Source organism: Lithobates pipiens, unplaced genomic scaffold, assembly GCF_037356315.1.
Source record: "Lithobates pipiens isolate NorthernLeopardFrog02 unplaced genomic scaffold, aLitPip1_a1.2 Scaffold_13, whole genome shotgun sequence".
NCBI classification, from domain to species: domain Eukaryota; kingdom Metazoa; phylum Chordata; class Amphibia; order Anura; family Ranidae; genus Lithobates; species Lithobates pipiens.
The window spans coordinates 171303259-171325576 of NW_027507718.1; the positions used below are offsets into that span (position 1 = coordinate 171303259).

Sequence of the window (22318 nt, forward strand, 5' to 3'; positions counted from 1 at the left end):
GTTAGCCTGCTCACCCAATATAGACATCCTCTTGCGGGCACTATTAAAGTCAAGAAGAGCCAAGATGTGGTATATTTTTTCTACCCCAAGCTCATTTGTAGTGATAGTGTCTTGTGTTCGGGACATAAAAACATAGCCAAAATTCCTTGCCGCTGTGACTAAGGCTTCTTCATCAGGACTTGCTGCCTTATAAAGCAAATCATCTGTAATGCACAAGAAAACAAAGAAATCCAGAGTTTATCAGTGTCTAGTGCAGGGACCCTTCAAATCTTTAGTTAATTGACTAGTTCATAAGATTTCTGATTGTTCATAAACCCGCAATTTTTTTATATGAAAATATCTTAAATATGATTTCAAATAATGGTACTAGAAAAAAAAAAAAATAATAATGATAATATATTATTAATATAGCACAGAATCTAACTGTAGCTGAGTACTACAAACCAAAAAGGTTAATCAATGTATTCAAAGCAAACTCACTCATCCCTCATGTTTCATGTCTCCATGCTTTATTCAATTGAGAAGTCACTTTGAAATATCCCCCCTAAACCCCTCAGCATTTCTAGCCAAAGCAAATGATTCATGTAGCATTCCTTCCTGAAATCCATCTGCTTAGCTGAGAAAGCCTCTGCTTCGGATGATAGAAAAAAATGCCCATAATAACTCCTGGGAGGACATAATTTTGTCCTAGGCCAGAAACTAGGAAGCAACTGAAGAAATGTAAACAACATTTTTTAAAACAAGTAAATGTAATATACCTTCCTATTTATATACTAAGGCTATCAGCATAAGGTTTAAAATTGTTAATGTTGATTGAGAGTAAAGCTCCAGTTCAATATTAATAATTATAATGTTCCTGTGAAAACTGTTGACCCTTCTTCTGGGTATCAGCAGCCACTAATATGGTTGCTACAATGTTGAAATTTTAGTAAATGAAAGCAGTTGGCGTATGCTCAGTAGTGAACACACATGTATGTACTTCCTGGGGGTGAAGGGTCACACACATAAAACAAGGCACACTGAGATAACTCAAGGCTTCTTTCACTGGAACCATACCATCCACCTCAAAAGAATTAACTGACCCCACTATCTATCACTTATCACTTATCTATCACTTATCGACCAACTATTGACTCCCCAGATATTTACAGACCCCCTTTTGAGACCCTAGTTCTCTCGACTCTTTGGGGCCATTATTGACCACTTTGAAGAAGTCTAGTGTAAAATAAGTGGTCACAATCTATTCATCAGCTGGTCCAAATTTTCTGTTCAGTTATCAGTAAGGCCCCTTTCACACTGAGGCGGGTTTCAGGCGCTACACAGGCGCTATTTTTATTTTTAATGGCCCCTTTCACTTCAGTGTGAAAGCCAGAGGGCTTTCACCCTGGAGCAGTGCGCTAGCAGGACAGTGAAAAAAAGTCCTGCTAGCCGCATCTTTGGAGCGGTGAAGGAGCGGTGTATTCACTGCTCCTACCCATTGAAATCAATGGGGCAGCGCGGCTATACCGCCGGAAAAGCGCAGCTGCAGCAGCGCTTTGCAGGCGGTTTTAACCCTTTTTCGGGCACTAGCGGGGGTTAAAACCGCCCCGCTAGCGGCCACATACCGCAGCTAAAACAACGGTAAAGCGATGCTAAAAATAGCAGCGCTTTACCGCCGACTCCCGCACCGCCCCAGTGTGAAAGGGGCCTTAAGGTTATCAAAACTGGTTACATTTTGTACTTACTTTTGAAGCTGATAACTCTGTACATAATCTGTTAATGTCCAATTCCAAACAAAATATTTTGTTTAGGTTTTGTCAGATGTGGAGAGGGGGTTACAACCTCTATCTGTTTTTTATCGCTGATCTTGAGCAAACTAGGGGCTTACAAAAGTTGCATCAAACAGATAATTGTATAATAAACTTTAAAAAGCAACTTCAGTTCAACAGAACTAGGCAGGAATAGGCATGATAGTTTTGTAACACAAAACCCTTTGCGTTAAGAACTTGTGCTATTATGAAAAAAGTTTTACTTCCCAAAGTCATCCTTGGTGAATGTCGGTGCCCTATAATTAGGCAACCACAATTTGTATGCCTATAAGGCTCGGTTCACACAGGGGCGGCACGACTTGCAGCGCCGCGACCTGCACATGATCAGCGGCGACTTGCAAAACGACTTCTGTATAGAAGTCAATGCAAGTCACCTGAAGTCGCCCCAAAGTAGTACAGGAACCTTTTTTCTAAGTCGGAGCGACTTGAGTCGCTCCTATTAGAACGGTTCCATAGTACAGAACGGAGCGCGACTTGTCAGGCGGCAAAGTCGCCTGGACAAGTCGCCCCTGTGTGAACCAAGCCTAATGCGACTCATTGGTGATTTATTCCTAAAACAGAAGAGCACAAGTTCTCTTAAATGCAGAATGGGAATAAGAATGCAAGCTTTTTCTAATATGCAATTTATGTCCCCTGGCATAAAGACTGTATCTTACCTCCATTCCTATCCACCATGACCGTGTGACAAATGGAAAGCAGCCGGAAAAATTCCCTCAGCATGTCATCTTTGTTTTGGCAAACTGTATCAATTAATGACTGATCATAGAAACTGAACTTGGGATCTGCGTATTTATTCCACCTGAAGCTTACTGCCTAAGAATTAAGAATTCCTTCATCAATAGGTTTCACTTTTTTTTCATTGTTCATTAGAGATTTTACATAAAATATTAATAAAGTATTACATTGAAGCACAGACATAGCTAAAAAAAATTATGATACCAATTTCAAATAAATACTCTGGTTTAAAAAAATCTCACCACTGTTAGATGTGAACCAAAACCTTCCCTGCTGGCCAAACACAATGATCACTGCTAAGAGCTATAGGAGTTGGAAGTGATCACATACAAACATTTCGACAGGCTGGTTGTACTGAACTTGATCAATGGATTGACTTTAGCATAACCAGCTTACCCATAGATGGATCGAATCTCGGTCGGTCCAAGATTCCATCCATTTATGGCCTGGCTTTAAGGTAAAGGTACTCCTCCCAACTTTCTGACATGGGAAAGAAGCACACATATTGATAAAAAGTATGCAATAGACATTAATAGACAATTAGTAGACAAAAAATGATTTGTTAAACCTACAAGCACTTTTTTACCACTACTATTTCTTTAAACTGACTTTTGAAATTTAAAATGCAACAATTTAGAAACTATATAAAAGTTTTAGCACCATAAAACACTTTTTGATAAATAAACAGTGCATTTTTATACAGCTATATACATCAAACCAAAATGAGCAACAAATGAGGAGGAAAGAGGGATGGAGGTTCTCCAGGAGATTAAAAATGTTATATATTGCAGCTTACAAACCATTATATGCATTTTTAGGCTTTTTACAAATAACAGTTTATTTATTTTTCGTGGTCGTAAAACAGAGATAATAGTACAGGCATGCAGCAAGAGCAGTAAGGCTCCCAAAGTTTGAAGGGCCCATTGCAAAGAAACAGCACAAAATAACACAGTATTGGGAGGTACAGCGAGAACAGGCGATCTGACCAGGGGTGCAGAGCGGGATGAGAGACACACAGAGTCAGACATCCGTACAGGAAACCAAGAAGCCACCCAGGGTCTGCTGCTTAGCTCATATGCCACATGTAAAACAGGACAAAGACCATCAATAGCATGAACAAGAAAGGTGGAAGAGAGAAGAAGGGAGAGAAACAAAGAAGAAGAAACGGAAAAAGAAAAGGAACTAGAGCGCCAGCGGTCTACATCACCACACCCATACCGGTTCGCCATCAATCCTCCAGCAGCCGCCATCTCCCCCAGACCAGGTCATGCTCCTCAAGCCTATCCCTCATCCTGGCGGTCATCTTCTCCATGAGCTCAACATCTTTGATCCTGGCATATAAGGCCTCCCTAGACGGGGGCAATGAAAAATTTAGGGGAGTGGGGTACTGGGACGTCAAATAAACGCTAGAGCAGCCTTCGGGTCATGAGCCAGTATGGGGCGATCAGGGGACAGGCCCAGTAAATGTGGAACAGGGAGCCCGGCTCCTTCAGGCATCGCCAGCAGCGGTCTGAGGTGGAGGGGTATATTTTGTGGAGTATGTCTGGGGTCTGATACCAGAAAAAGATGATTTTGTAGGAGTTCTCTTTGTACAATGTGTACAAAGAGGACTTGGCCGCCTGGCCCCACACCCCCTGCCAAGTCGCGAGGGAGAGCTCCTCACCCAATTCCCTCTCCCAGCATCTCATATAGGAATGTTTACCCCGAGGCCCAGGGCCAGGACATCTGATGGGTCAGGCCAGCTGGCAGGAGCAGGTTGCATAGAAAGGATGTCAGTGGGGAGAACTCCGAATGGAGACTGTGTTCGAGAGAGAGCTTCCGCCAAAGCAGACGGAGCTGAGCCATCGGCCCTAGTAGCCGACCTGAGTCTATCTCGACACTCGCACCCCATAAAAAACTGTTCGGATGTACTGGGGCTAACCAGATTTTTTCAATCTCCGACCATCTATTAAACGATCTCTGTGGGAACCAGGAGGCTATGGCCCGTAGCTGAGTGGCCTGGTAGTAACGAACCAAGTCAGGAAACGCCAGGCCGCCGTCTGAGCGTGAGGCCGTCATGACAGAGCTCGGGACCCGGCGTTTCTTGTAGTTCCAAACAAATTTCAACAGGTCCCTCTGGAGTGTGCGTAACTGTGCATATGGGACCGGGATTGGCAGTGTCTGAAACAAGTACAGGAGCTTGGGGAGGACCACCATCTTAATAGACGTAATCCGTCCCAGGAGTGAGATGTGGTGGGCCTTCCATTTACGAATCAGTTCCCTAATCGCCCGATAGAGGGGGGGGAAGTTGGCCTGGTACAAGGTATGGAATGACGGTGTAAGGAGGACCCCCAAATATTTAAGGGAGGAGCTTTCCCATCTATATGGGAACGCGGAACGTAGGTGGGCCGTCTCAGCCGTAGCCATGTTTAGTGGGAGGGCCACCGATTTGGAGGGGTTAATTTTAAAGCTCTCTGTAACGGTCCAGCTCGGAATGGAGATTGGGTAGTGAGATCCTAGGCTGAGTCAGGGTGAGGATAACGTCATCTGCTAAAAGCGAAATCTTAAATTCCCTCCCCCTGACCGGGATCCCTCGGATATCGGGGTTGCTTCTAATGGCAGCCGCCAGAGGCTCCACGCACAGAGCAAAAAGAAGGGGAGAAAGCGGACAGCCCTGGCGGGTGCCATTAGCAATAGAGAAAGTGGAGGACGTGGCGAAGGGGGTCCTAACTTGCGAGGAGGGCGTAGTGTAGAGGTGTTGCACCGCGCGCAGAAATGGGCCCCGAAAGCCCATACGGTGCAACGTAGCCTCCATGAAGGGCCAGCTGAGGCGGTCAAACGCCTTCTCGGCATCTAAACTTAGAACCAGAGATGCCAGGTTGTCTCTGTTCGCCACGTCGATAAGATCAATGATCTTCCTGGTGTTGTCCCCCGCCTGTCTCAAGGGGACAAAGCCCACTTGATCCTTATGTATTAGGGAAGGGAGGATCGTGTTTAGGCGGTTTGCGAGGAGCTTCGTGAAAATTTTAAGGTCTGCGTTCAGTAGGGCTATAGGTCGGTAACTAGCGCAAGAGGTCGGGTCTTTGTCTGGCTTGGGAATGAGGGAAATGAATGAGCCTAGCATGTCGGTCGGGACCGGGGTCTGGTGGAGAAAGGAGTTAAATAGTTTGGTCATATGTGGGCTCAGGAGGGGTAAGAACGTCTTGTAATACTCGTAGGGGAGCCCGTCCGGTCCCGAGGACTTGTGGGTTGGGAGAGCCCTCACAGTCTCCAGGACCTCCTCCTCAGTAATAGAGGCGTTCAGCTCCCGGAGGCCCATGTCTTGCAGTCGGAGTAGTACGATGTTTTCCAAGTACTGAGTAATACGGGTAGACAGGCCCGAGGTTGGGGGGTTGTGGGGGATGTCTGGCCTATTGTACAAATCCGTATAGAAGTCCGCGAATGCGTCCACTATCACTTGGGGGTGGGTCAAAAGGTCTCCCCCCCTGTTTTTAATTTGGGCCGGAGTAGAGGACACTGTACGGTCTGCCAACTTCCGGGCCAACAGTGACTGTGCTTTGTTTCTCTTGTCATAGTAGAGTTGTCGCAGGCGGACCAGTGCTTTCTCTACCGATCCCAGCGCCAGGTCCCGAAGCGTCTGCCTAGTCTGGACAATTTGCTTAAGAGTGGAGACGGAGGGGGATTCCGTAAGACGGGCCTCTAGGGTCATGAGCCGTTGCTCGGCCAGTAGCCTAGTGGCCCGTGCGTCCCGCTTCAAGGCTGAGGACAGGGCAATGCAACGCCCCCGGATGACCGCCTTGTGGGCGGCCCAGAGGGTAGTGAGGGAGAGGTCTGGGGTATTGTTCTCGACAAAGTAGTGCCGGAGCGAAGTCTCCAGCTCCGCCTTTGCCGGAGCATGCTTCAGGAGATAATTGTTCAGCCTCCAGGTGCAGGGCTTACGAAGGGGGAGGTCTAATTCTAGGGATAGAGTTATGGGAGCGTGGTCCGACCAGGAGATGGGCAGTATATGTGCAGAGTGGACCGCCCTAAGTGTCGCGTTGTTGACAAAAAAATAATCAATACGTGAGTGTGTGCAGTGGGGGGCTGAGTAAAAAGTGTACTGGCGGTCCTGTGGGTGCAGAGCACGCCAGGCGTCAAAAAGGCCCCGTCTTCTGGTGATTTGGCGGAACAGCCTAGAGTCTCTTGAGGTCCTAGCCTGAGGTGCCCGGAGGTCCACTGCTAGGCGATCACGGAGTGCGGATTGAGTGAGGTTAAAATCCCCCCCTATCACCAGAAGCCCGGGGGGCGTCTTAAACAGACGGGAAAACACCTTGGACAAAAATTGGTGTTGATGGACATTTGGGGCATAGATGACGCATAGAGTCAGGGCCTGCGTGCGCCACAGACCGCGGAGAATAATGTAGTGGCCTCGTGGGTCTAGGTATACGGAGGTGCAAGTGAAAGGGGTGCCCTGTCGGAAAAGAATGGCCACTCCCGCCCTCTTCCGGGTTGAAAGCCTGATAGACCTGAGGGAAATGTCTGGAGGCGAATGTAAAGGAGTCTCCCCGGTCAAAGTGTGTTTCTTGGACCATCACTATGCCTGCCGGAACTCCCTAAGCGCTAGGTGTCGTTTTTTGTTGGAGTTCAGGCCATGTACATTAAGGGACAGAATCTTAGCCATGATCAAGTAGGGGTGGGGTACAGGGCATACGTAGCTTACTGTGATGGAGGCCTGGATGCCTCGGAAGGAGCGGCGACCACTGGAGGAGGGGCAGCGACCGCGAGAACCGCTGGCAGGACGTCACAGATAAGACCAGAATGTGTACAACGGCAGTAAAAACGAACATACAGTTAGTTATATTCAGACTTCAGTGTGGATGATTATGGCACATCTGTTTATCATACTTTTTATATAAAGTAGCATCATTACACACAATGAGAGATTTACTAAAACTGGTGCACGCAGATTCTGGTGCACCTCTGCATAGTAATCAATCAGCCAGATTTTAGACCTCGTTCACACTGAACGCGGGATTGAAATTGTGCGAGTTCAGTTAAACTCGCATGATTTCAAACCTGCAGTTCAGTGCGAGTTCGGGGGCATTTTTTAAAGACATCCGGGCAGCTTCATGCACAGATGTCTATTGAAATCGCCCCTGATGTCACCAAAAGTAGTGCAGGAACTACTTTTGGAAATCGGTGCGAGGCTGGTACGTTGCCTGCAATAGGCTGAGATTTTGCATGTCAAATTGCGCCGATGTCAAAGCTTAATTGAACAAGCTGAAGCTAGAAGGTGATTGGTTACTATGTGCAGCTGTACCAGATACAGTGTGCACTAGTTTTAGTAAATCCCCCCGAATACGAGAATAAAAGTAATCTATTGATGTCAATTTTATAAACACTACACTACACTACACTACACTAAACAGGAAAATGAGGCGGTGTTGCACACGTAGAGTTAAAAATAACAGTTGGGGAAGGAATATGATAGGCTGAATAGGGCTAAATATCTTCAGTTTCCTTTCTTTTAATTATTTTCTGATATATATATATATATATTTTTTTTTTTTATTTTTTTTTATCAGATGTTCTTGAGCCTAATTATTTCATGAAATATGGACAATAATAAAAGTTTACTACCTGTAGGCTCTTCTCATCATTTGAACTGGTTCCTGAAAAAAACAAAACACATAAATAGTTATATATTAAAGAACATACACAGCTGAATAAAAAGTTAGATTCTCTATGAGACTAAAAAACTGACATTTATGACCATTATCTATTATTGATACTAGTAGTATTTACCATAAATGTTTCCATTGATGCAGCATTTTTTGAAAGTCATTATGTTCTCTGTCAGTGTTCCCGTCTTATCAGAGAAAACATATTCTACTTGACCAAGCAAGTCATTCAGGCTAGTAGACCTGGCTTTGGCTGGAGTGTTGTTCCTCTCAAAATACATTTCCAAATCCCAATCAATATACATGCTGTGGACTAGATGGATGAATTCTAATCTATAAAATAATTTATATTTTAATACAGTGTTCATTGCAATAATTTAAAGCATTAACTGCAAAATAAACAATAACAAACAATATAAAAATGGTATTTAATATACTGAGATTTCCCTCTACTCTAAATACTTAGCTATATGCCTATATGTAAAGTAAGTATTTCAGACTAGCATGTGTCCCTTTTTTGGTTTAATTTGTTTCAGCACCCTAAGGCCCTTTTCACACTGGGGTGGTGCGGGCATCGGCGGTAAAGCGGCGCTATTTTTAGCGCCGATTTATCGTCGTTTTAGCGGCGGTATGCGGCCGCTAGCGGGGCGGTTTTAACCCACACAAGCGGCCGAAAAAAGGGTTAAAACCGCCCACAAAGTGCCGCTGCAGCATCGCTTTGTCTACGGTAAAGCAGCGCTTCCCCATTGATTTCAATGCTAGCAGGACTTTTTTCACCGTCCTGCTAGCACACCGCTCCAGTGTGAAAGCCCTCCGGCTTTCACACTGGAGTGAAAGGGGGCGTTTTTTTTCAGGCTTTATACAGGCACTATTTTTAGTGCTGTAGCGCCTGAAAACTGCCCCAGTGTGAAAGGGGCCTAAGACTCCTTTAACACTGGAGCATTTTGCAGGTGCTATAGCGTTAAAAATAGCACCTGCAAAACTCCCTAAAACAGCTGCTCCATGCACTCCAGTGTGAGGGCTTTCACACTGGAGCGGTGCGCTGGCAGGGCATCAGAAAAAGTCCTGCCAGCAGTGCCGCTTTACCGATGATGCCTAGGGACGGCTCGGTGTGAAAGGGGTCTTATTTGCATCTCTTTTATTAACTGCATTAGGACTAATAGGCATGAGTGATTTCAATCAAGTGTTAACATTTATTAATCTATGTAAAAGTAAAACATTGAGAAATCTGAATTGTTGTGACTTAAACTATGACAAAAAGGTTCAAGCAACTGGTTCCTTGCCCCCACCTCACCTTAGTAACCCATTTTCCCCCCTTCGTGGCCCCTACTGGATGTAAGTTTTGTTCTTTTAGATTTTATATTTTCCATTTCAAAGGTCTTCGGGGGCCAGTCATGTGATGATACAGGTTCTTTTTTTATCTTTGCCTCTTCTCTGGGGTATCCTTACGAATGCAGAGATACTAAATTTATATCAGTGTAACCATAGGCATTTTTTTATTTTGGATAGAGTAAAGGAGGGTTAAAACTAGAGGTGCACTGAAATTTCGGCCACTGAAAATTATTGGGCGAAAACTGTGTTTTTTCATTTGGCCGATAGCAAAAAATAGCCGATAACAAAAGGGAGCAGGGTCCGCCCTGCGTGCTGCACATTGCAGGTGCACGCCGCAGTCCTCCACTCCCTCCTCCTCCCCCTCTCCATCCTCCTCTCCTTGCCGCAATCTCCATGTGTCACAGAGCTGAATTGTCCGGGTCGTAATAATAACTGAATCAGTGTGAAGTGATCCCAGGGGGCTGGACATTGTTACTGCGGTTGGGCAATTTAAACCCTGCTCTGTGACACACAGAGACATCACTCTAATCCAGGCCCAGTCATGCTGCTTATGATGGACACTGGTGAGGCTGCTGGGCACAGGCAGGCTGCATATGATGGGCACTGGTGAGGCTGCTGGACACAGGCATGCTTCTTATGATGGGCACTGGTTAGGCTGCTGGCTACATGCATGCTGCATATGATGGGCACTGGTGAGGCTGCTGGACACAGTCAGGCTGCATATGACAGGCACTGGAGAGACTGCTGGGCGCAGGTAAGCTGCAAATCATGGGCCCTGGTGAGGCTGCATATGATGGGAACTGGTGCGGCTGATGAGCACAGTCAGGCTGAATTTGATGGACACTGGTGAGGCTGCATTGATCTTTTGTATCATGTCTGTAGTCTCTGATCATCTCCTGTATCATATCTGCTAGAGGTGCACCGAATGTAAATTTTGCTAATACTATTAGTAGTGTGTTTAAGTTTAAGTAAGAAATTGCAGACATGATACAAGAGCTGTTTAGAGACTGCAGGCTGCATTTTTCTTGACCTTTCTTGCACTAAAGGTGCCAATAATGGCAAACAATAAATTCATATCAGTCTAAATTGATGATATTATTAAAAAGTTTAAAATAATACAATTATATATAAAAATCTAATTTTTTTTTTAAAACTGTCATTTTCGGTATTAGTTTTCGGCCTAATGCATCCTTAATTTTCGGTATCGGTTTCGGCACTAAAATTCCCATTCAGTGCACCTCTATAACTAGATGTCAGATTTTAATTTTTTTTGCCATCTGTATCCCATCGGTGTGATTTAGCTTCACGTCCTGTCCCATAGCCAGAACAGGAAGTGAGAGGAAATCCCTTCAAATCAAGGGAATCTATTGGAATCCACCAGGTCACCAGAACTGACTGTCTCCATTGGAAGATTTCCCCCCTATTATTTTTCTGGAGACAACCCAAAATTTGGGATTTTTTTACTTTCACTTTCAATGATAATGGTGAACAGGAAAAGTAGAGATAATGGATCTCCTTAACAGGGGCACAGACAACAATAAAATGCTAATTAGGTGTTCTAATCCATCTGCACACTGTCCAAAACTAAATAAAATGCCTTTAGTTATACTTCCTTGGTCTTTGCAGTGGGATTTGTTGTTCTTGACTGTTGAGTAACAAAAAGGCACACACATGGACATGAAATTGACTTGACGTTCTCTCCCACTCTAATGCTGGGTGTTCGGTGTGACACTACTTATATTGGCATGGAGCGGAATCACCAGGGGATGTCACCCGGCGCCTCCACCCCTTATACCATCACCACCCCATCATGCCCCGGGTGGTGATATCATAAGGGGTGGGGCCGCAGAGTGATGTCACCTGTTGTCCACGCCCCATGCCAATATAAGTAGTAGCACACCACGCACCCAGCATTAGAGCAGGAGAGAGTGTTGAGTCAACATCGGAAGAAGAACAGAGGGAGAACACCCAGCAAAAGAGCGAGACAACCCGTCAAAAGAGCTAAAAGACAGCAGAAAAGACAGCGGAAAAGACCCAGCAGAGCCAGAAGACAGCGGAGAAAGGGAGAAGAACCGGCAAAAGATGTCGCCAGAAGAGGGAGAAGAGCCAGAGAGGGGAGAAGAAGTCGGAAGAGTCGCCGGAGCTGCCTTAATAAATTAGTTTAAAAACCTGTGTTCTGTGTTTTATTTTTGACACTTTTTTAAGTGAATGGGTATGGGTACAATGTAACCCATACTTATTCACATAGGGTGGGGGCTGAAATCTGGGCCCCCCTTGTCAAAGGGTCACTTACAGTTTCCGATAAGCCACCCGCAGAGACCGACAACCAATGAGCAGGGTTGTCGGGAAGAGGCCCTTGTCCTCATCAACATGGGGACAAGGTGCTCTGGGGTGGGGGCGCAAGGCCCCCCTGCCCCAGAGCACCCATACCCCACATTGAGGACATGCGGCCTGGTACGGTTGAGGAGGGGGGCACTCGCTCATCCTCACCCCCTTTCCTGGCCAGTCGGGCTGCATGCTCGGGTAAGGGTCTGGTATAGATTTTGGGGGGCCCCATGCCTTTTTTTTGGAGTGGGGGTTCCCCTTAAAATCCCTGCCAGACCAAAGGGTCTGGTATGGTCTTGGAGGGGGAACTCATGCCATTTTTTTTTTTTTGCTTGGAGTTCCCCTTCAGGCCAGGTTCACACTGGCTGATACAACAAACAATCCTCCATTGGGAGCTCATGTCGCATAGCTTGTCAAAATCAATGTTTCCCTATGGGAGCCATCTTAACTGGTCTGACACAAGTTGGTCCAACTTTGAAAATGCTCCCTGCACTACTTTGGTCTGACTTTGATCCTACTTCAGGCCATTGAATATCACTGAAGTCGGATAAAAGTCGGATTGCCGTCTTAACTGATCCGACTTTGGCAAGCCAAATAAAAAAAAAATGTTATGGGTTCCCCCTCCAAGAGCATACCAGGTCCTTTGGTCTGGTATGGATTTTAAGGGAAACCCCCATGCCAAAAAAATGGCTTGGGAGTCCCCTCCAAAATCCATACCAAACCCTTATCCGAGCAACCAGCCCGGCAGGTCAGGAAAGGGTATGGGGATGAGCAAGCCCCCTCCAAATGCTCTGAACATGGGGTTGGATGCTTTGGGGAAGGGGGGCCAGCGCCCCCCCACCCCAAAGCACCTTGTCCCCATCTTGATAAGGACAAGGGCCTCTTACCAACAACCCTGTTGTCAAAGGGGACGGGTCTTCGGTGACCCCTCCCCATGCCAATATAAGTAGTGGCACACCGCGCACCCGGCATTGGAGCGGGAAAGAGCGTTGAGTCAACATCGGAAGAGGAACAGAGGGAGAAGACAGCAGAGAAGACCCAGCAAAAGAGTGAGAAGATAGCAGAAAAGACCCGAACAGCAGAAAAGACAGAGCGGAGAAGACCCAGAGAGGGGAGAAGAGCCGGCACAGGCAGAAGATGTCAGAGGAGGAGGCAGAAGAGTCGGAGAGAAGAAATCGGAAGAGACAACGGAGCTGCCTTAATAAATTACTTTAAAAATCTGTGTACTGTGTTTTATTTTTTACTTTTTTTTAGGTGACTGGGTAGGGGTACCATGTACCACATACTTATTCACATAGGGCGGGGGGCCGGAATTTGGGGCCCCCTTGTTAAAGGGGGATTCCAGATTCTGATAAGCCCCCTACCTGCAGACCCCAACAACCTACAGCCAGGGTTGTCAGGAAGAGGCCATTTGTACTCATCAACATGGGAACAATGTGCTTTGGGGTGGCCCAGGGCCCCCCCTGCCACAAGGCACCCAGCCCCCCATGTTGAGCGCATGCAGTCTGGTACAGTCCAGGAGGGGGTACCCTGAGTGTCTCAGAGAGTCTCCGAGCATCATCAGTGCCCCCACACCTCTGGCCACATATATAGTAGTACTGCATACACCAGGAGTGGTTGTGCAACGAATCATCTCAGTTTCCATTATTTCTTATGGGGAAACTCGCTTTGATATATGAGTGTTTGGGTTTACAAGCATGCTTCTGGAACAAATTATGCTCGTAATCCAAGGTATCACTGTAAAGTTTTATTTTACATATCATATACTGCTGTCCTGAGTAATTGTAATCATGCTTATTGTGGACGGTCTGAATTTTTATGCCATGTGCTTTCTTGGGTTATCCTTTTGTGGTTACCAAACATATGTAGTATTCATCAATATGGCATGACTAAAAAATAGTAATAATCATCATCATCAGAAATGATTCTTTAACCACCTGCTAACCGGGTAAATTTTTACATTTTCAGACACAATAAAATCTGCATTTTTGATAGAAATTACTGTAACCTTTATCCTTACAATTAAATGAAACTCATGCTTAATTTGGATCATGCATGAAAAGTATGATTCCATATTTCCTCAATGCAGTAAAATGTATAACACTTTTTTTGTGGAAACAAGAAAAAAGCCCAACTATATTAGAGTGAAGGTCTAGGGTCAACAAAATAATCGCATGAGAGAAAATAGGTATAGTTCAGTAAACACAAATGAAAATATCTATAAATCTTGATGCAGCTGATAAACTATTTAGGCTTGCCTGACTCTACCGCTCAGCATATGACAAAAGTCTCTCCAGACCACAGTTTTGGGTTCTCTCCCCATCTTAATGTTTAAAACTATCTCAAGGATTGGGATGAACATTTTTCTAGAATGTTATTTTATTGGTGCTATACTTTATGTTGTGATTTTCTCTGCCCCCCCACACTGCTCTACCCCATCTAATAAGACAACTATTCTTTTCCAAATCCTTATTCCCTTTTGTCAATTCCTCTTTCTCCTTCCCGCTTCCTGTTTTTCTACAGCTTATGTCCCCCTCTATCCCATATACACACAAGTATTTTAAGGAGGATTGGGCTACCTCCAGGCCCACCTTCCTTTTTATCTTTCCATTAGAATGCATGTGCTCTTACTGTGGAGACTTTCATACATTTACAAGGCTTAGGACTGCAAGTAATACAGAGGAGCCTTGCAGCTTACGCATGCATTTTCAAATGTGTGCTAACTACACCCCAGTTTTTAACGCATACTGTTGGACAGGTTAATTTGGTTGGTAAGCAGACTGGTTGGTGAATTAAGCTGGGAATTGTCTCTGGTTTTGTCTTTCATGCGTTGCCCTTCCTCCTTGCTGTAAAGTCCAGTTGTAGGTGGGTGCAGGGGTTATTTGTTTATTACTGGTGTAAATTTGGTGAGGGGACACACCGGGCACCTTTGCTGCCATTATGTTACAGTATCTCACAAGAGTACACCCCTCACATTTTTGTTAAAAATGTTATTATATCTTTTCATGTGACAACACTGAAGAAATTACACTTTGCAACAATGTGAGTGTACAGCTCGTTCAACAGTGTAAGTTTGCTGCCCCCTCAAAATAACTCAATACATAGCCAATAATGTCTACATCGCTGGCAACAAAAGTGAGTACACACCTAAGTGAAAATTTCCAAATTAGGCCAAAAGTGTCAATATTTTTTGTGTAGCCACCATTATTTTCCAGCACTACCTTAACCCTCTTGGGTATGGAGTTCACTAGAGCTTCACAGGTTGCCACTGGAGACCTCGCCCACTCCTCCATGATGACATCATGGAGCTGGTGGATGTTAGAGACCTTGTGCTCCTCCACCTTTTGTTTAAGGGTGCCCCACAGATGTTCAATAGGTCTGGAGACATGCTTGGCCAGTCCATCACCTTTACCCTCATCTTCTGGTCATCTTGAATGTGTGTTTGGGGTCGTTCTCATGTTAGAATACTGTCCTGCGGCTCAGTCTCTGAGGGGAGGGGATCCTGCTCTGCTTCAGCATGTCATAGTACATATTGGCATTCATGGTTCCCTCAATGAACTGTAGCTCCCCAGTGCTGGCAGCACTCATGCAGCCCCAGACCATGAAACGCCCACCACCATGCTTGACCGTAGGCAAGATACTTGTCTTTGTACTCCTCACCTGGTTGCCGCCGCACATGCTTGACACCATCTGAACCAAATAAGTTTATCTTGGTTTCATCAGATGACAGGACATGGTTCTAGTAATCCATGTCCTTAGTCTGCTTGTCTTCAGCAAACTGTTTGTGTTCTTTCTTGTGCATCATCTTTAGAATAGGTTTCCTTCTGGGAAAACAGCCATGCAGACCAATTTCATGCAGTGTGCGGCGTATGGTCTAAGTACTGACAGGCTGACCTTCCACCCCTTCAACCTCTACAGCAATGCTGGTAGCACTCATGTGTCTATTTTCCAAAGACAACCCCTGGATATGATGCTGAGCATGTGCACTCAACTTCTTTGGTCGACCATGGCGAGGCCTGTTCTGAGTGGAACCTGTCCTGTTAAACCGCTGTATAGTCTTTGTCAGAGGTGGGACTGTGTATGTGTCACGGTCGTTCCACCACCCCGGTCACCCAAGTAAGACTTACCCGCAGGTTCCCTGTACGAGGGGATCGTCGGTGCCTTCGGACGCGGGTTGGCGCTAACGAACGCACGCGAGTGCACATAGTCCCCAACAGGCGCACGCGGGTGCGCGTTGACACGAGCGGGCGCACGCGGGTGCGCGGCGAGCCGAACGGGCGCACGCGGGTGCGCGACGAGCCGAACGGGCGTACGCGGGTACGCGGGGTCACGAACGGGAGCACGGTCACCCGCGGGGGTACGTAGACGTACCGTGCGACCGTTCTTGGCGCCCAGTTGCCTACTTAAGGGACCTGCTCCTGCTCCTCTGTGCTGTCCCGTCTGCAGCGTTCCTGTGACTCCTGCTATCTGTTCCTGTGTGTGTGTTCCTGATTCTGTACCCGGCCTGTTCCTGGACTTTGCCTGTTTGCCGCCTGCCTCCGACCCTTTGCCTGATTGACCACGCTTCTGCCTTCTGCCTTGTACCTCTGCTGCCCGATTGTTGCCGACCCAGCTCGTCCCTGACTACTTCTGCCAGTCTGCCTACGGACCTGCACCGACTCATACTTCCGCAGCTCCTGCCTGTTCGCCTGTGCCAGCCGTCCAGCAGTTCCTGTCCAGCATCCTGCGCTGGTTGCACCTTCCGCTCCGGTCCACCATCTGCTCCGGTCTCTTCTACCAGCTGACCAGTCTGGCACTTGTGCCCTCCGGACTCCTGAATCCCTGTTCCCATCTCCAGGGGCTCTCGAGCCGGGGCTTACGAGGCGCCGCTCCCTGCACGCTTGGGCTCTCCAACCAGGTACGTGACAGTACGGGACAGCCATGTCCGAGCCCTCGCAGGGAGCGTCTCCGATGGATGAACTGTGCCACCATCTAGCCGGCCTCACCCAGGCCGTGAAGAACCTGCAAGAGGGTTATGGTCGTTTGGAGGAACGGGTTCAAGCCCTATCTGCCGCAGCTCCAGTTGCCTCCGGATCCCCAGGTCCTCCTTCAGTGGTCATGTTGCCACCAGAGCCAAGGGTCCCTACACCAGACCGTTTTTCCGGTAACCGGAATAAGTTTAGGGCCTTCCGGAATTCCTGTGAGCTCTTCTTCGCCCTTCAGCCCCGGACCTTTTCTCTTGAGGCTACGAAGGTAGGGTTCGTTATCTCCTTGCTTACCGACGAACCCCAGGCCTGGGCACATCGCCTCCTTGAACGAAAAGACCCCTCTCTGGACTCCTTAGATGTCTTCTTCCAAGCCATGTCTCGTCTATATGAGGACCCCCAGCTCGCAGCCACCGCAGAAGCGGCTTTGCATGCACTCCAGCAAGGTCGCAGGCCAGTAGAGGACTATGTGCCTGAGTTCAGGCGCTGGAGCGCCGACACAGAGTGGAACAGCTCAGCTCTCCGCTACCAGTTCCGCATGGGACTCTCGGAGGCTTTGAAGGACGAACTGGCCCGTGTAGGAACTCCCGAGACCCTGGAAGCGCTCATCGACCTCTCTGTCCAGATCGATAGGCGGTTAAGAGAGCGTCGTCTGGAGCGCTCTTCTTCCACCTCTCGCCCAGTCTGGATGATGCCACGGGTTCCAAGTGCCAATCCACCGGTTCTTCCTGGTCCTTCTTCTCCGGATTTATCGGAACCCATGCAGCTGGGATTACTACGTTCACCTCTGACCCCCGAAGAGCGCCAACGCCGAAGATCTGGTAACCTGTGCCTCTACTGCGGAGGATCTGGACATTATGTTCGCACTTGCCCCGCCAAGTCGCGTAAGTGCCTGCTTATACCTCCCGCCTCTCCTCCTACTCCACCTAGTACCAATACCATCTCTCACCTGGCTGTGCCTCTTCTTTTACAGTTCTCCGGCAAGACTATCAGCGTCAACGCGATCATTGACTCTGGGGCCTGTAGCGGTTTTATGGACCTATCCTTCGCCCTGAGAAACAACATTCCCCTTCGGCCCAGGGCCAAGGAACTTCCAATCTATTTGGCCGACGGTTCCTCTCTGAGATCCGGACCTGTAACCCAGGAAACATCTCCCCTTCTTGTCACCATCTCGGGGGACCACCAGGAGCACCTGTGTCTGGACATTATCGAGTCTCCTCTCTTTCCCATAATTCTTGGCATACCCTGGTTGAAGGCCCACAATCCCCTGATAAACTGGTTCACTGGAAAGATCGAGTTTCCATCTGCCTATTGTCATCAGTATTGCCTTCCAGCCATCAAGACGGACCCTCCTTCCCTGCTCTGCTTGGAGACAGACACTGAGACCCGACTGGCAGTGCCCGAAGTCTATCACCAATTTTTGGATGTTTTTAGTAAGAAGGGCGCAGAGACTCTACCTCCCCACAGACTATATGATTGCCCGATAGACTTGCTTCCGGGAGCGGAGATTCCCTTCGGGAGAATCTTTCCCCTATCTGAGACCGAGCTGGGAGCTTTAAAGACCTACCTGGATGATAATTTAAAGAAGGGCTTTATCCAACCTTCCACTTCCCCGGCAGGTGCAGGGATTTTCTTTGTCCAGAAGAAGGACCACTCCCTACGACCATGTGTAGACTACCGGGCACTCAATAAGGTTACTGTGAAAAACCGCTACCCTCTACCGTTGGTGCCTGAATTGTTCCAGAGACTGGGGTCGGCTAGGGTGTTCTCCAAGCTGGATCTGCGGGGCGCCTACAACCTGGTCCGTATCCGCAAAGGCGATGAGTGGAAGACCGCCTTTCGTACCCGCTTCGGGCATTATGAGTATCTCGTCATGCCCTTTGGACTCTGTAATGCCCCTGCTACATTCCAGCATTTCGTCAATGATGTCTTCAGAGAGTACTTAGACCTGTTTGTTGTTATATACCTTGACGATATACTAATCTTTTCTTCCTCCTTAGTCGAACACCGGGAGCATGTGAAGATTGTCCTGGCTCGTCTCCGTCTCCATGGCCTGTACGCCAAACCGGAGAAGTGCGTCTTCGAGCAACAGAGCATTCAATTCTTGGGCTTGATCATTTCGGTAAATGGAATAGAAATGGACCCCCAGAAAGTCTCAGCCATCCTAGACTGGCCCGCTCCCTCGGACCGGAAAGGGGTCCAACGGTTCGTGGGATTTGCCAATTTCTATAGAAAGTTTATCAGAGGATTTTCATCCATTATCTCCCCCATCACGGAGCTGACCAAACAGGGTCTAAGATTCCTGTGGACTCCCAAGGCGCAAGAAGCCTTTGAAACCCTGAAGAATCTATTTGTTTCAGCTTCGATCCTGAGACACCCCGACGCCACGCTGCCCTATATCCTGGAGGTAGATGCCTCGGAAGTAGCCGTTGGGGCGGTATTATCCCAGAGACAGGGGCCTAAGTCACTTTTGTACCCGGTGGCCTTTTTCTCCCGTAAACTCTCAGAAGCTGAGCGGAACTACGACGTCGGGGACCGGGAATTACTGGCAATCAAGGCGGCGTTGGAGGAATGGCGCTACCTCCTTGAAGGTGCTTCCCACCCGATCCTGGTTTATACGGACCACAAGAACCTGGAGTATCTTAAATCTGCCAAGCGACTGAAGCCAAGACAGGCCCGGTGGGCACTTTTCTTTTCCAGGTTCGTGTTCCATATCACGTACAGGCCCGGGTCGAAGAACGTGAAGCCCGATGCTCTTTCCCGGATGTACAATGAGCCAGTGTTATCTCCCACGCCAGACACCATTCTTCCCCCAGGAAACTTTCTCCTGCTCCAAGAAGATCTCTTGTCCCGAATTAAACAGGCCTCCTGTGATCCGGCTCTATCTTCTGACACCTCTTTAACTTCCAAGGACGGTCTTCTCTGGCACCAGGATAGAATCTTTGTCCCCCAGGAGTTACGTACTGCGGTCCTCAGCTCCTGCCACGACCACCCATTGGCCGGTCACTTTGGGGCATTCAAAACCTCAGACTTACTTCAACGCACATTTTGGTGGCCCCAGATGAAGAAACACTGCAGGGAATATGTAGAAGCGTGTACCACCTGCATTAGGAATAAGGGGAGTAAGTCGAAGGTTTGGGGCTTGCTGAGGCCATTACCCATCCCGGATAGGCCGTGGAAGATGATATCCATGGATTTTATCGTGGAACTGCCCCCCTCTGAAGACTTTTCCTCGATTCTGGTGGTGGTGGACAGATTTACTAAAATGGCTCACTTCTTACCCATGAAGGGGACTCCATCGGCCACAGAGATGGCCAGGACTTTTATTAAAGAAGTAGTAAGGCTCCACGGCATTCCTGCTGACATCACCTCTGACAGGGGAGTTCAATTCACGTCCAGGTTTTGGAAGGCTCTCTGTGGGGCCCTGAAAATAGAGCTTCGTCTATCTTCGGCCTATCACCCTCAAACTAACGGCCAGACCGAGAGAACCAACCAAACGCTGGAGCAGTATCTGCGTTGCTTCTCTTCCTTCTCCCAGGATGATTGGGTATCGCTTCTACCTTTAGCAGAATTTGCTTATAATAATTCCGTCCATTCGGCCACCAAGCAGTCCCCCTTCTTTGCAAACTTCGGTTTCCACCCACTTTTTCTGCCCGGTAATCTTCCTGAGTGTTCGGTACCGGCGGTCCAGGAGGACCTTAACTTCTTCAGGAATAATAACAGGATCCTTCAAGAAACACTGGCTAAAACCCAGGAACACTATAAGGAAGTCTTCGATAGGAAGAGAAGGGGCGAGCTTAACCTCCAGGTCGGGGACCAGGTCTGGCTGTCTACGTTAAACTTGAAGTTGGCCTGCCCTTCCAGGAAGCTGGGTCCGAAGTTCGTGGGTCCATTCCCCATTCTGAGGAAACTAAATGAAGTAGCCTTTGAGCTGAAACTCCCGGGGTCATTCCGGATCCATCCGGTTTTTCATGTTTCATTGCTCAAGCCTGCGGTTCCGGACCCCTTTGCCGACCGGAGTACCAACCCCCCAGAACCCGTGATGATTGATGGGGAATTGGAGTTTGAAGTTGAGGCTATCTTGGATTGCAGGAGGAGACGTAACCAGACCCAGTTTCTGGTTAAATGGAGGGGATATGGCCCTGAGGAGAATTCATGGGAACCGGAGTCCAACTTGCATGCTGAAAGACTAATCCATGCCTTCAAAAGAACTCACCCGGATAAGATGGCACAGTTGGGCATCCGGAGGTTGCCCCTTGGGGGGGGGCAATGTCACGGTCGTTCCACCACCCCGGTCACCCAAGTAAGACTTACCCGCAGGTTCCCTGTACGAGGGGATCGTCGGTGCCTTCGGACGCGGGTTGGCGCTAACGAACGCACGCGAGTGCACATAGTCCCCAACAGGCGCACGCGGGTGCGCGTTGACACGAGCGGGCGCACGCGGGTGCGCGACGAGCCGAACGGGCGCACGCGGGTGCGCGACGAGCCGAACGGGCGTACGCGGGTACGCGGGGTCACGAACGGGAGCACGGTCACCCGCGGGGGTACGTAGACGTACCGTGCGACCGTTCTTGGCGCCCAGTTGCCTACTTAAGGGACCTGCTCCTGCTCCTCTGTGCTGTCCCGTCTGCAGCGTTCCTGTGACTCCTGCTATCTGTTCCTGTGTGTGTGTTCCTGATTCTGTACCCGGCCTGTTCCTGGACTTTGCCTGTTTGCCGCCTGCCTCCGACCCTTTGCCTGATTGACCACGCTTCTGCCTTCTGCCTTGTACCTCTGCTGCCCGATTGTTGCCGACCCAGCTCGTCCCTGACTACTTCTGCCAGTCTGCCTACGGACCTGCACCGACTACTACTTCCGCAGCTCCTGCCTGTTCGCCTGTGCCAGCCGTCCAGCAGTTCCTGTCCAGCATCCTGCGCTGGTTGCACCTTCCGCTCCGGTCCACCATCTGCTCCGGTCTCTTCTACCAGCTGACCAGTCTGGCACTTGTGCCCTCCGGACTCCTGAATCCCTGTTCCCATCTCCAGGGGCTCTCGAGCCGGGGCTTACGAGGCGCCGCTCCCTGCACGCTTGGGCTCTCCAACCAGGTACGTGACAGTATGTGACTGCCGACTGAGAGCCGAGTAAACACAAGATGATGGCTCAGTGATTTCCTGCACTGCATTGATGAGAGCTGGTGAGGCTGCAGATGGGCATTAATCAGGCAGTTGCATTTATGGGAGATGGACTGCAGATGGGTGCAGATCAGGTTGCAGATGGGCATAGATCAGGCTGCAGATGGGCATAGATCAGGCTGCAGATGGGCATAGATCTGGTTGCAGATGGGCACAGATCAGGCTGCATTGGATCTGCAGATGGGCACAGATCAGGCTGCATTGAACCTGCAGATGGGCACAGATCAGGCTGCATTGAAGTTACAGATGGGCACAGATCAGGCTGCATTGAAGTTGCAGATGGGCACTGACCATTATTTTGCTTCAAAGTAGTTTATAAAAAAAAAAAAAAAAGATTTTTTTTC

The 22318-nt window shown here is 48.3% G+C and overlaps 1 protein-coding gene across 5 annotated transcripts in view; it reads right to left on the bottom strand.

The window, feature by feature from the left end:
* ATP8B3 (ATPase phospholipid transporting 8B3) overlaps positions 1-22318 on the bottom strand; it is a 345697-nt gene that overhangs the window by 172722 nt on the left and 150657 nt on the right. For all 5 annotated transcript variants that reach the window (XM_077475865.1, XM_077475864.1, XM_077475862.1 and 2 more), the window contains 4 exons: positions 8307-8515; positions 8142-8173; positions 2465-2621; positions 15-203 (listed from right to left, as the gene is read on the bottom strand). In XM_077475865.1, the coding sequence (XP_077331991.1) occupies positions 15-203; positions 2465-2621; positions 8142-8173; positions 8307-8515 (587 nt within the window). The remainder of the gene's footprint in view (positions 1-14; positions 204-2464; positions 2622-8141; positions 8174-8306; positions 8516-22318) is intronic.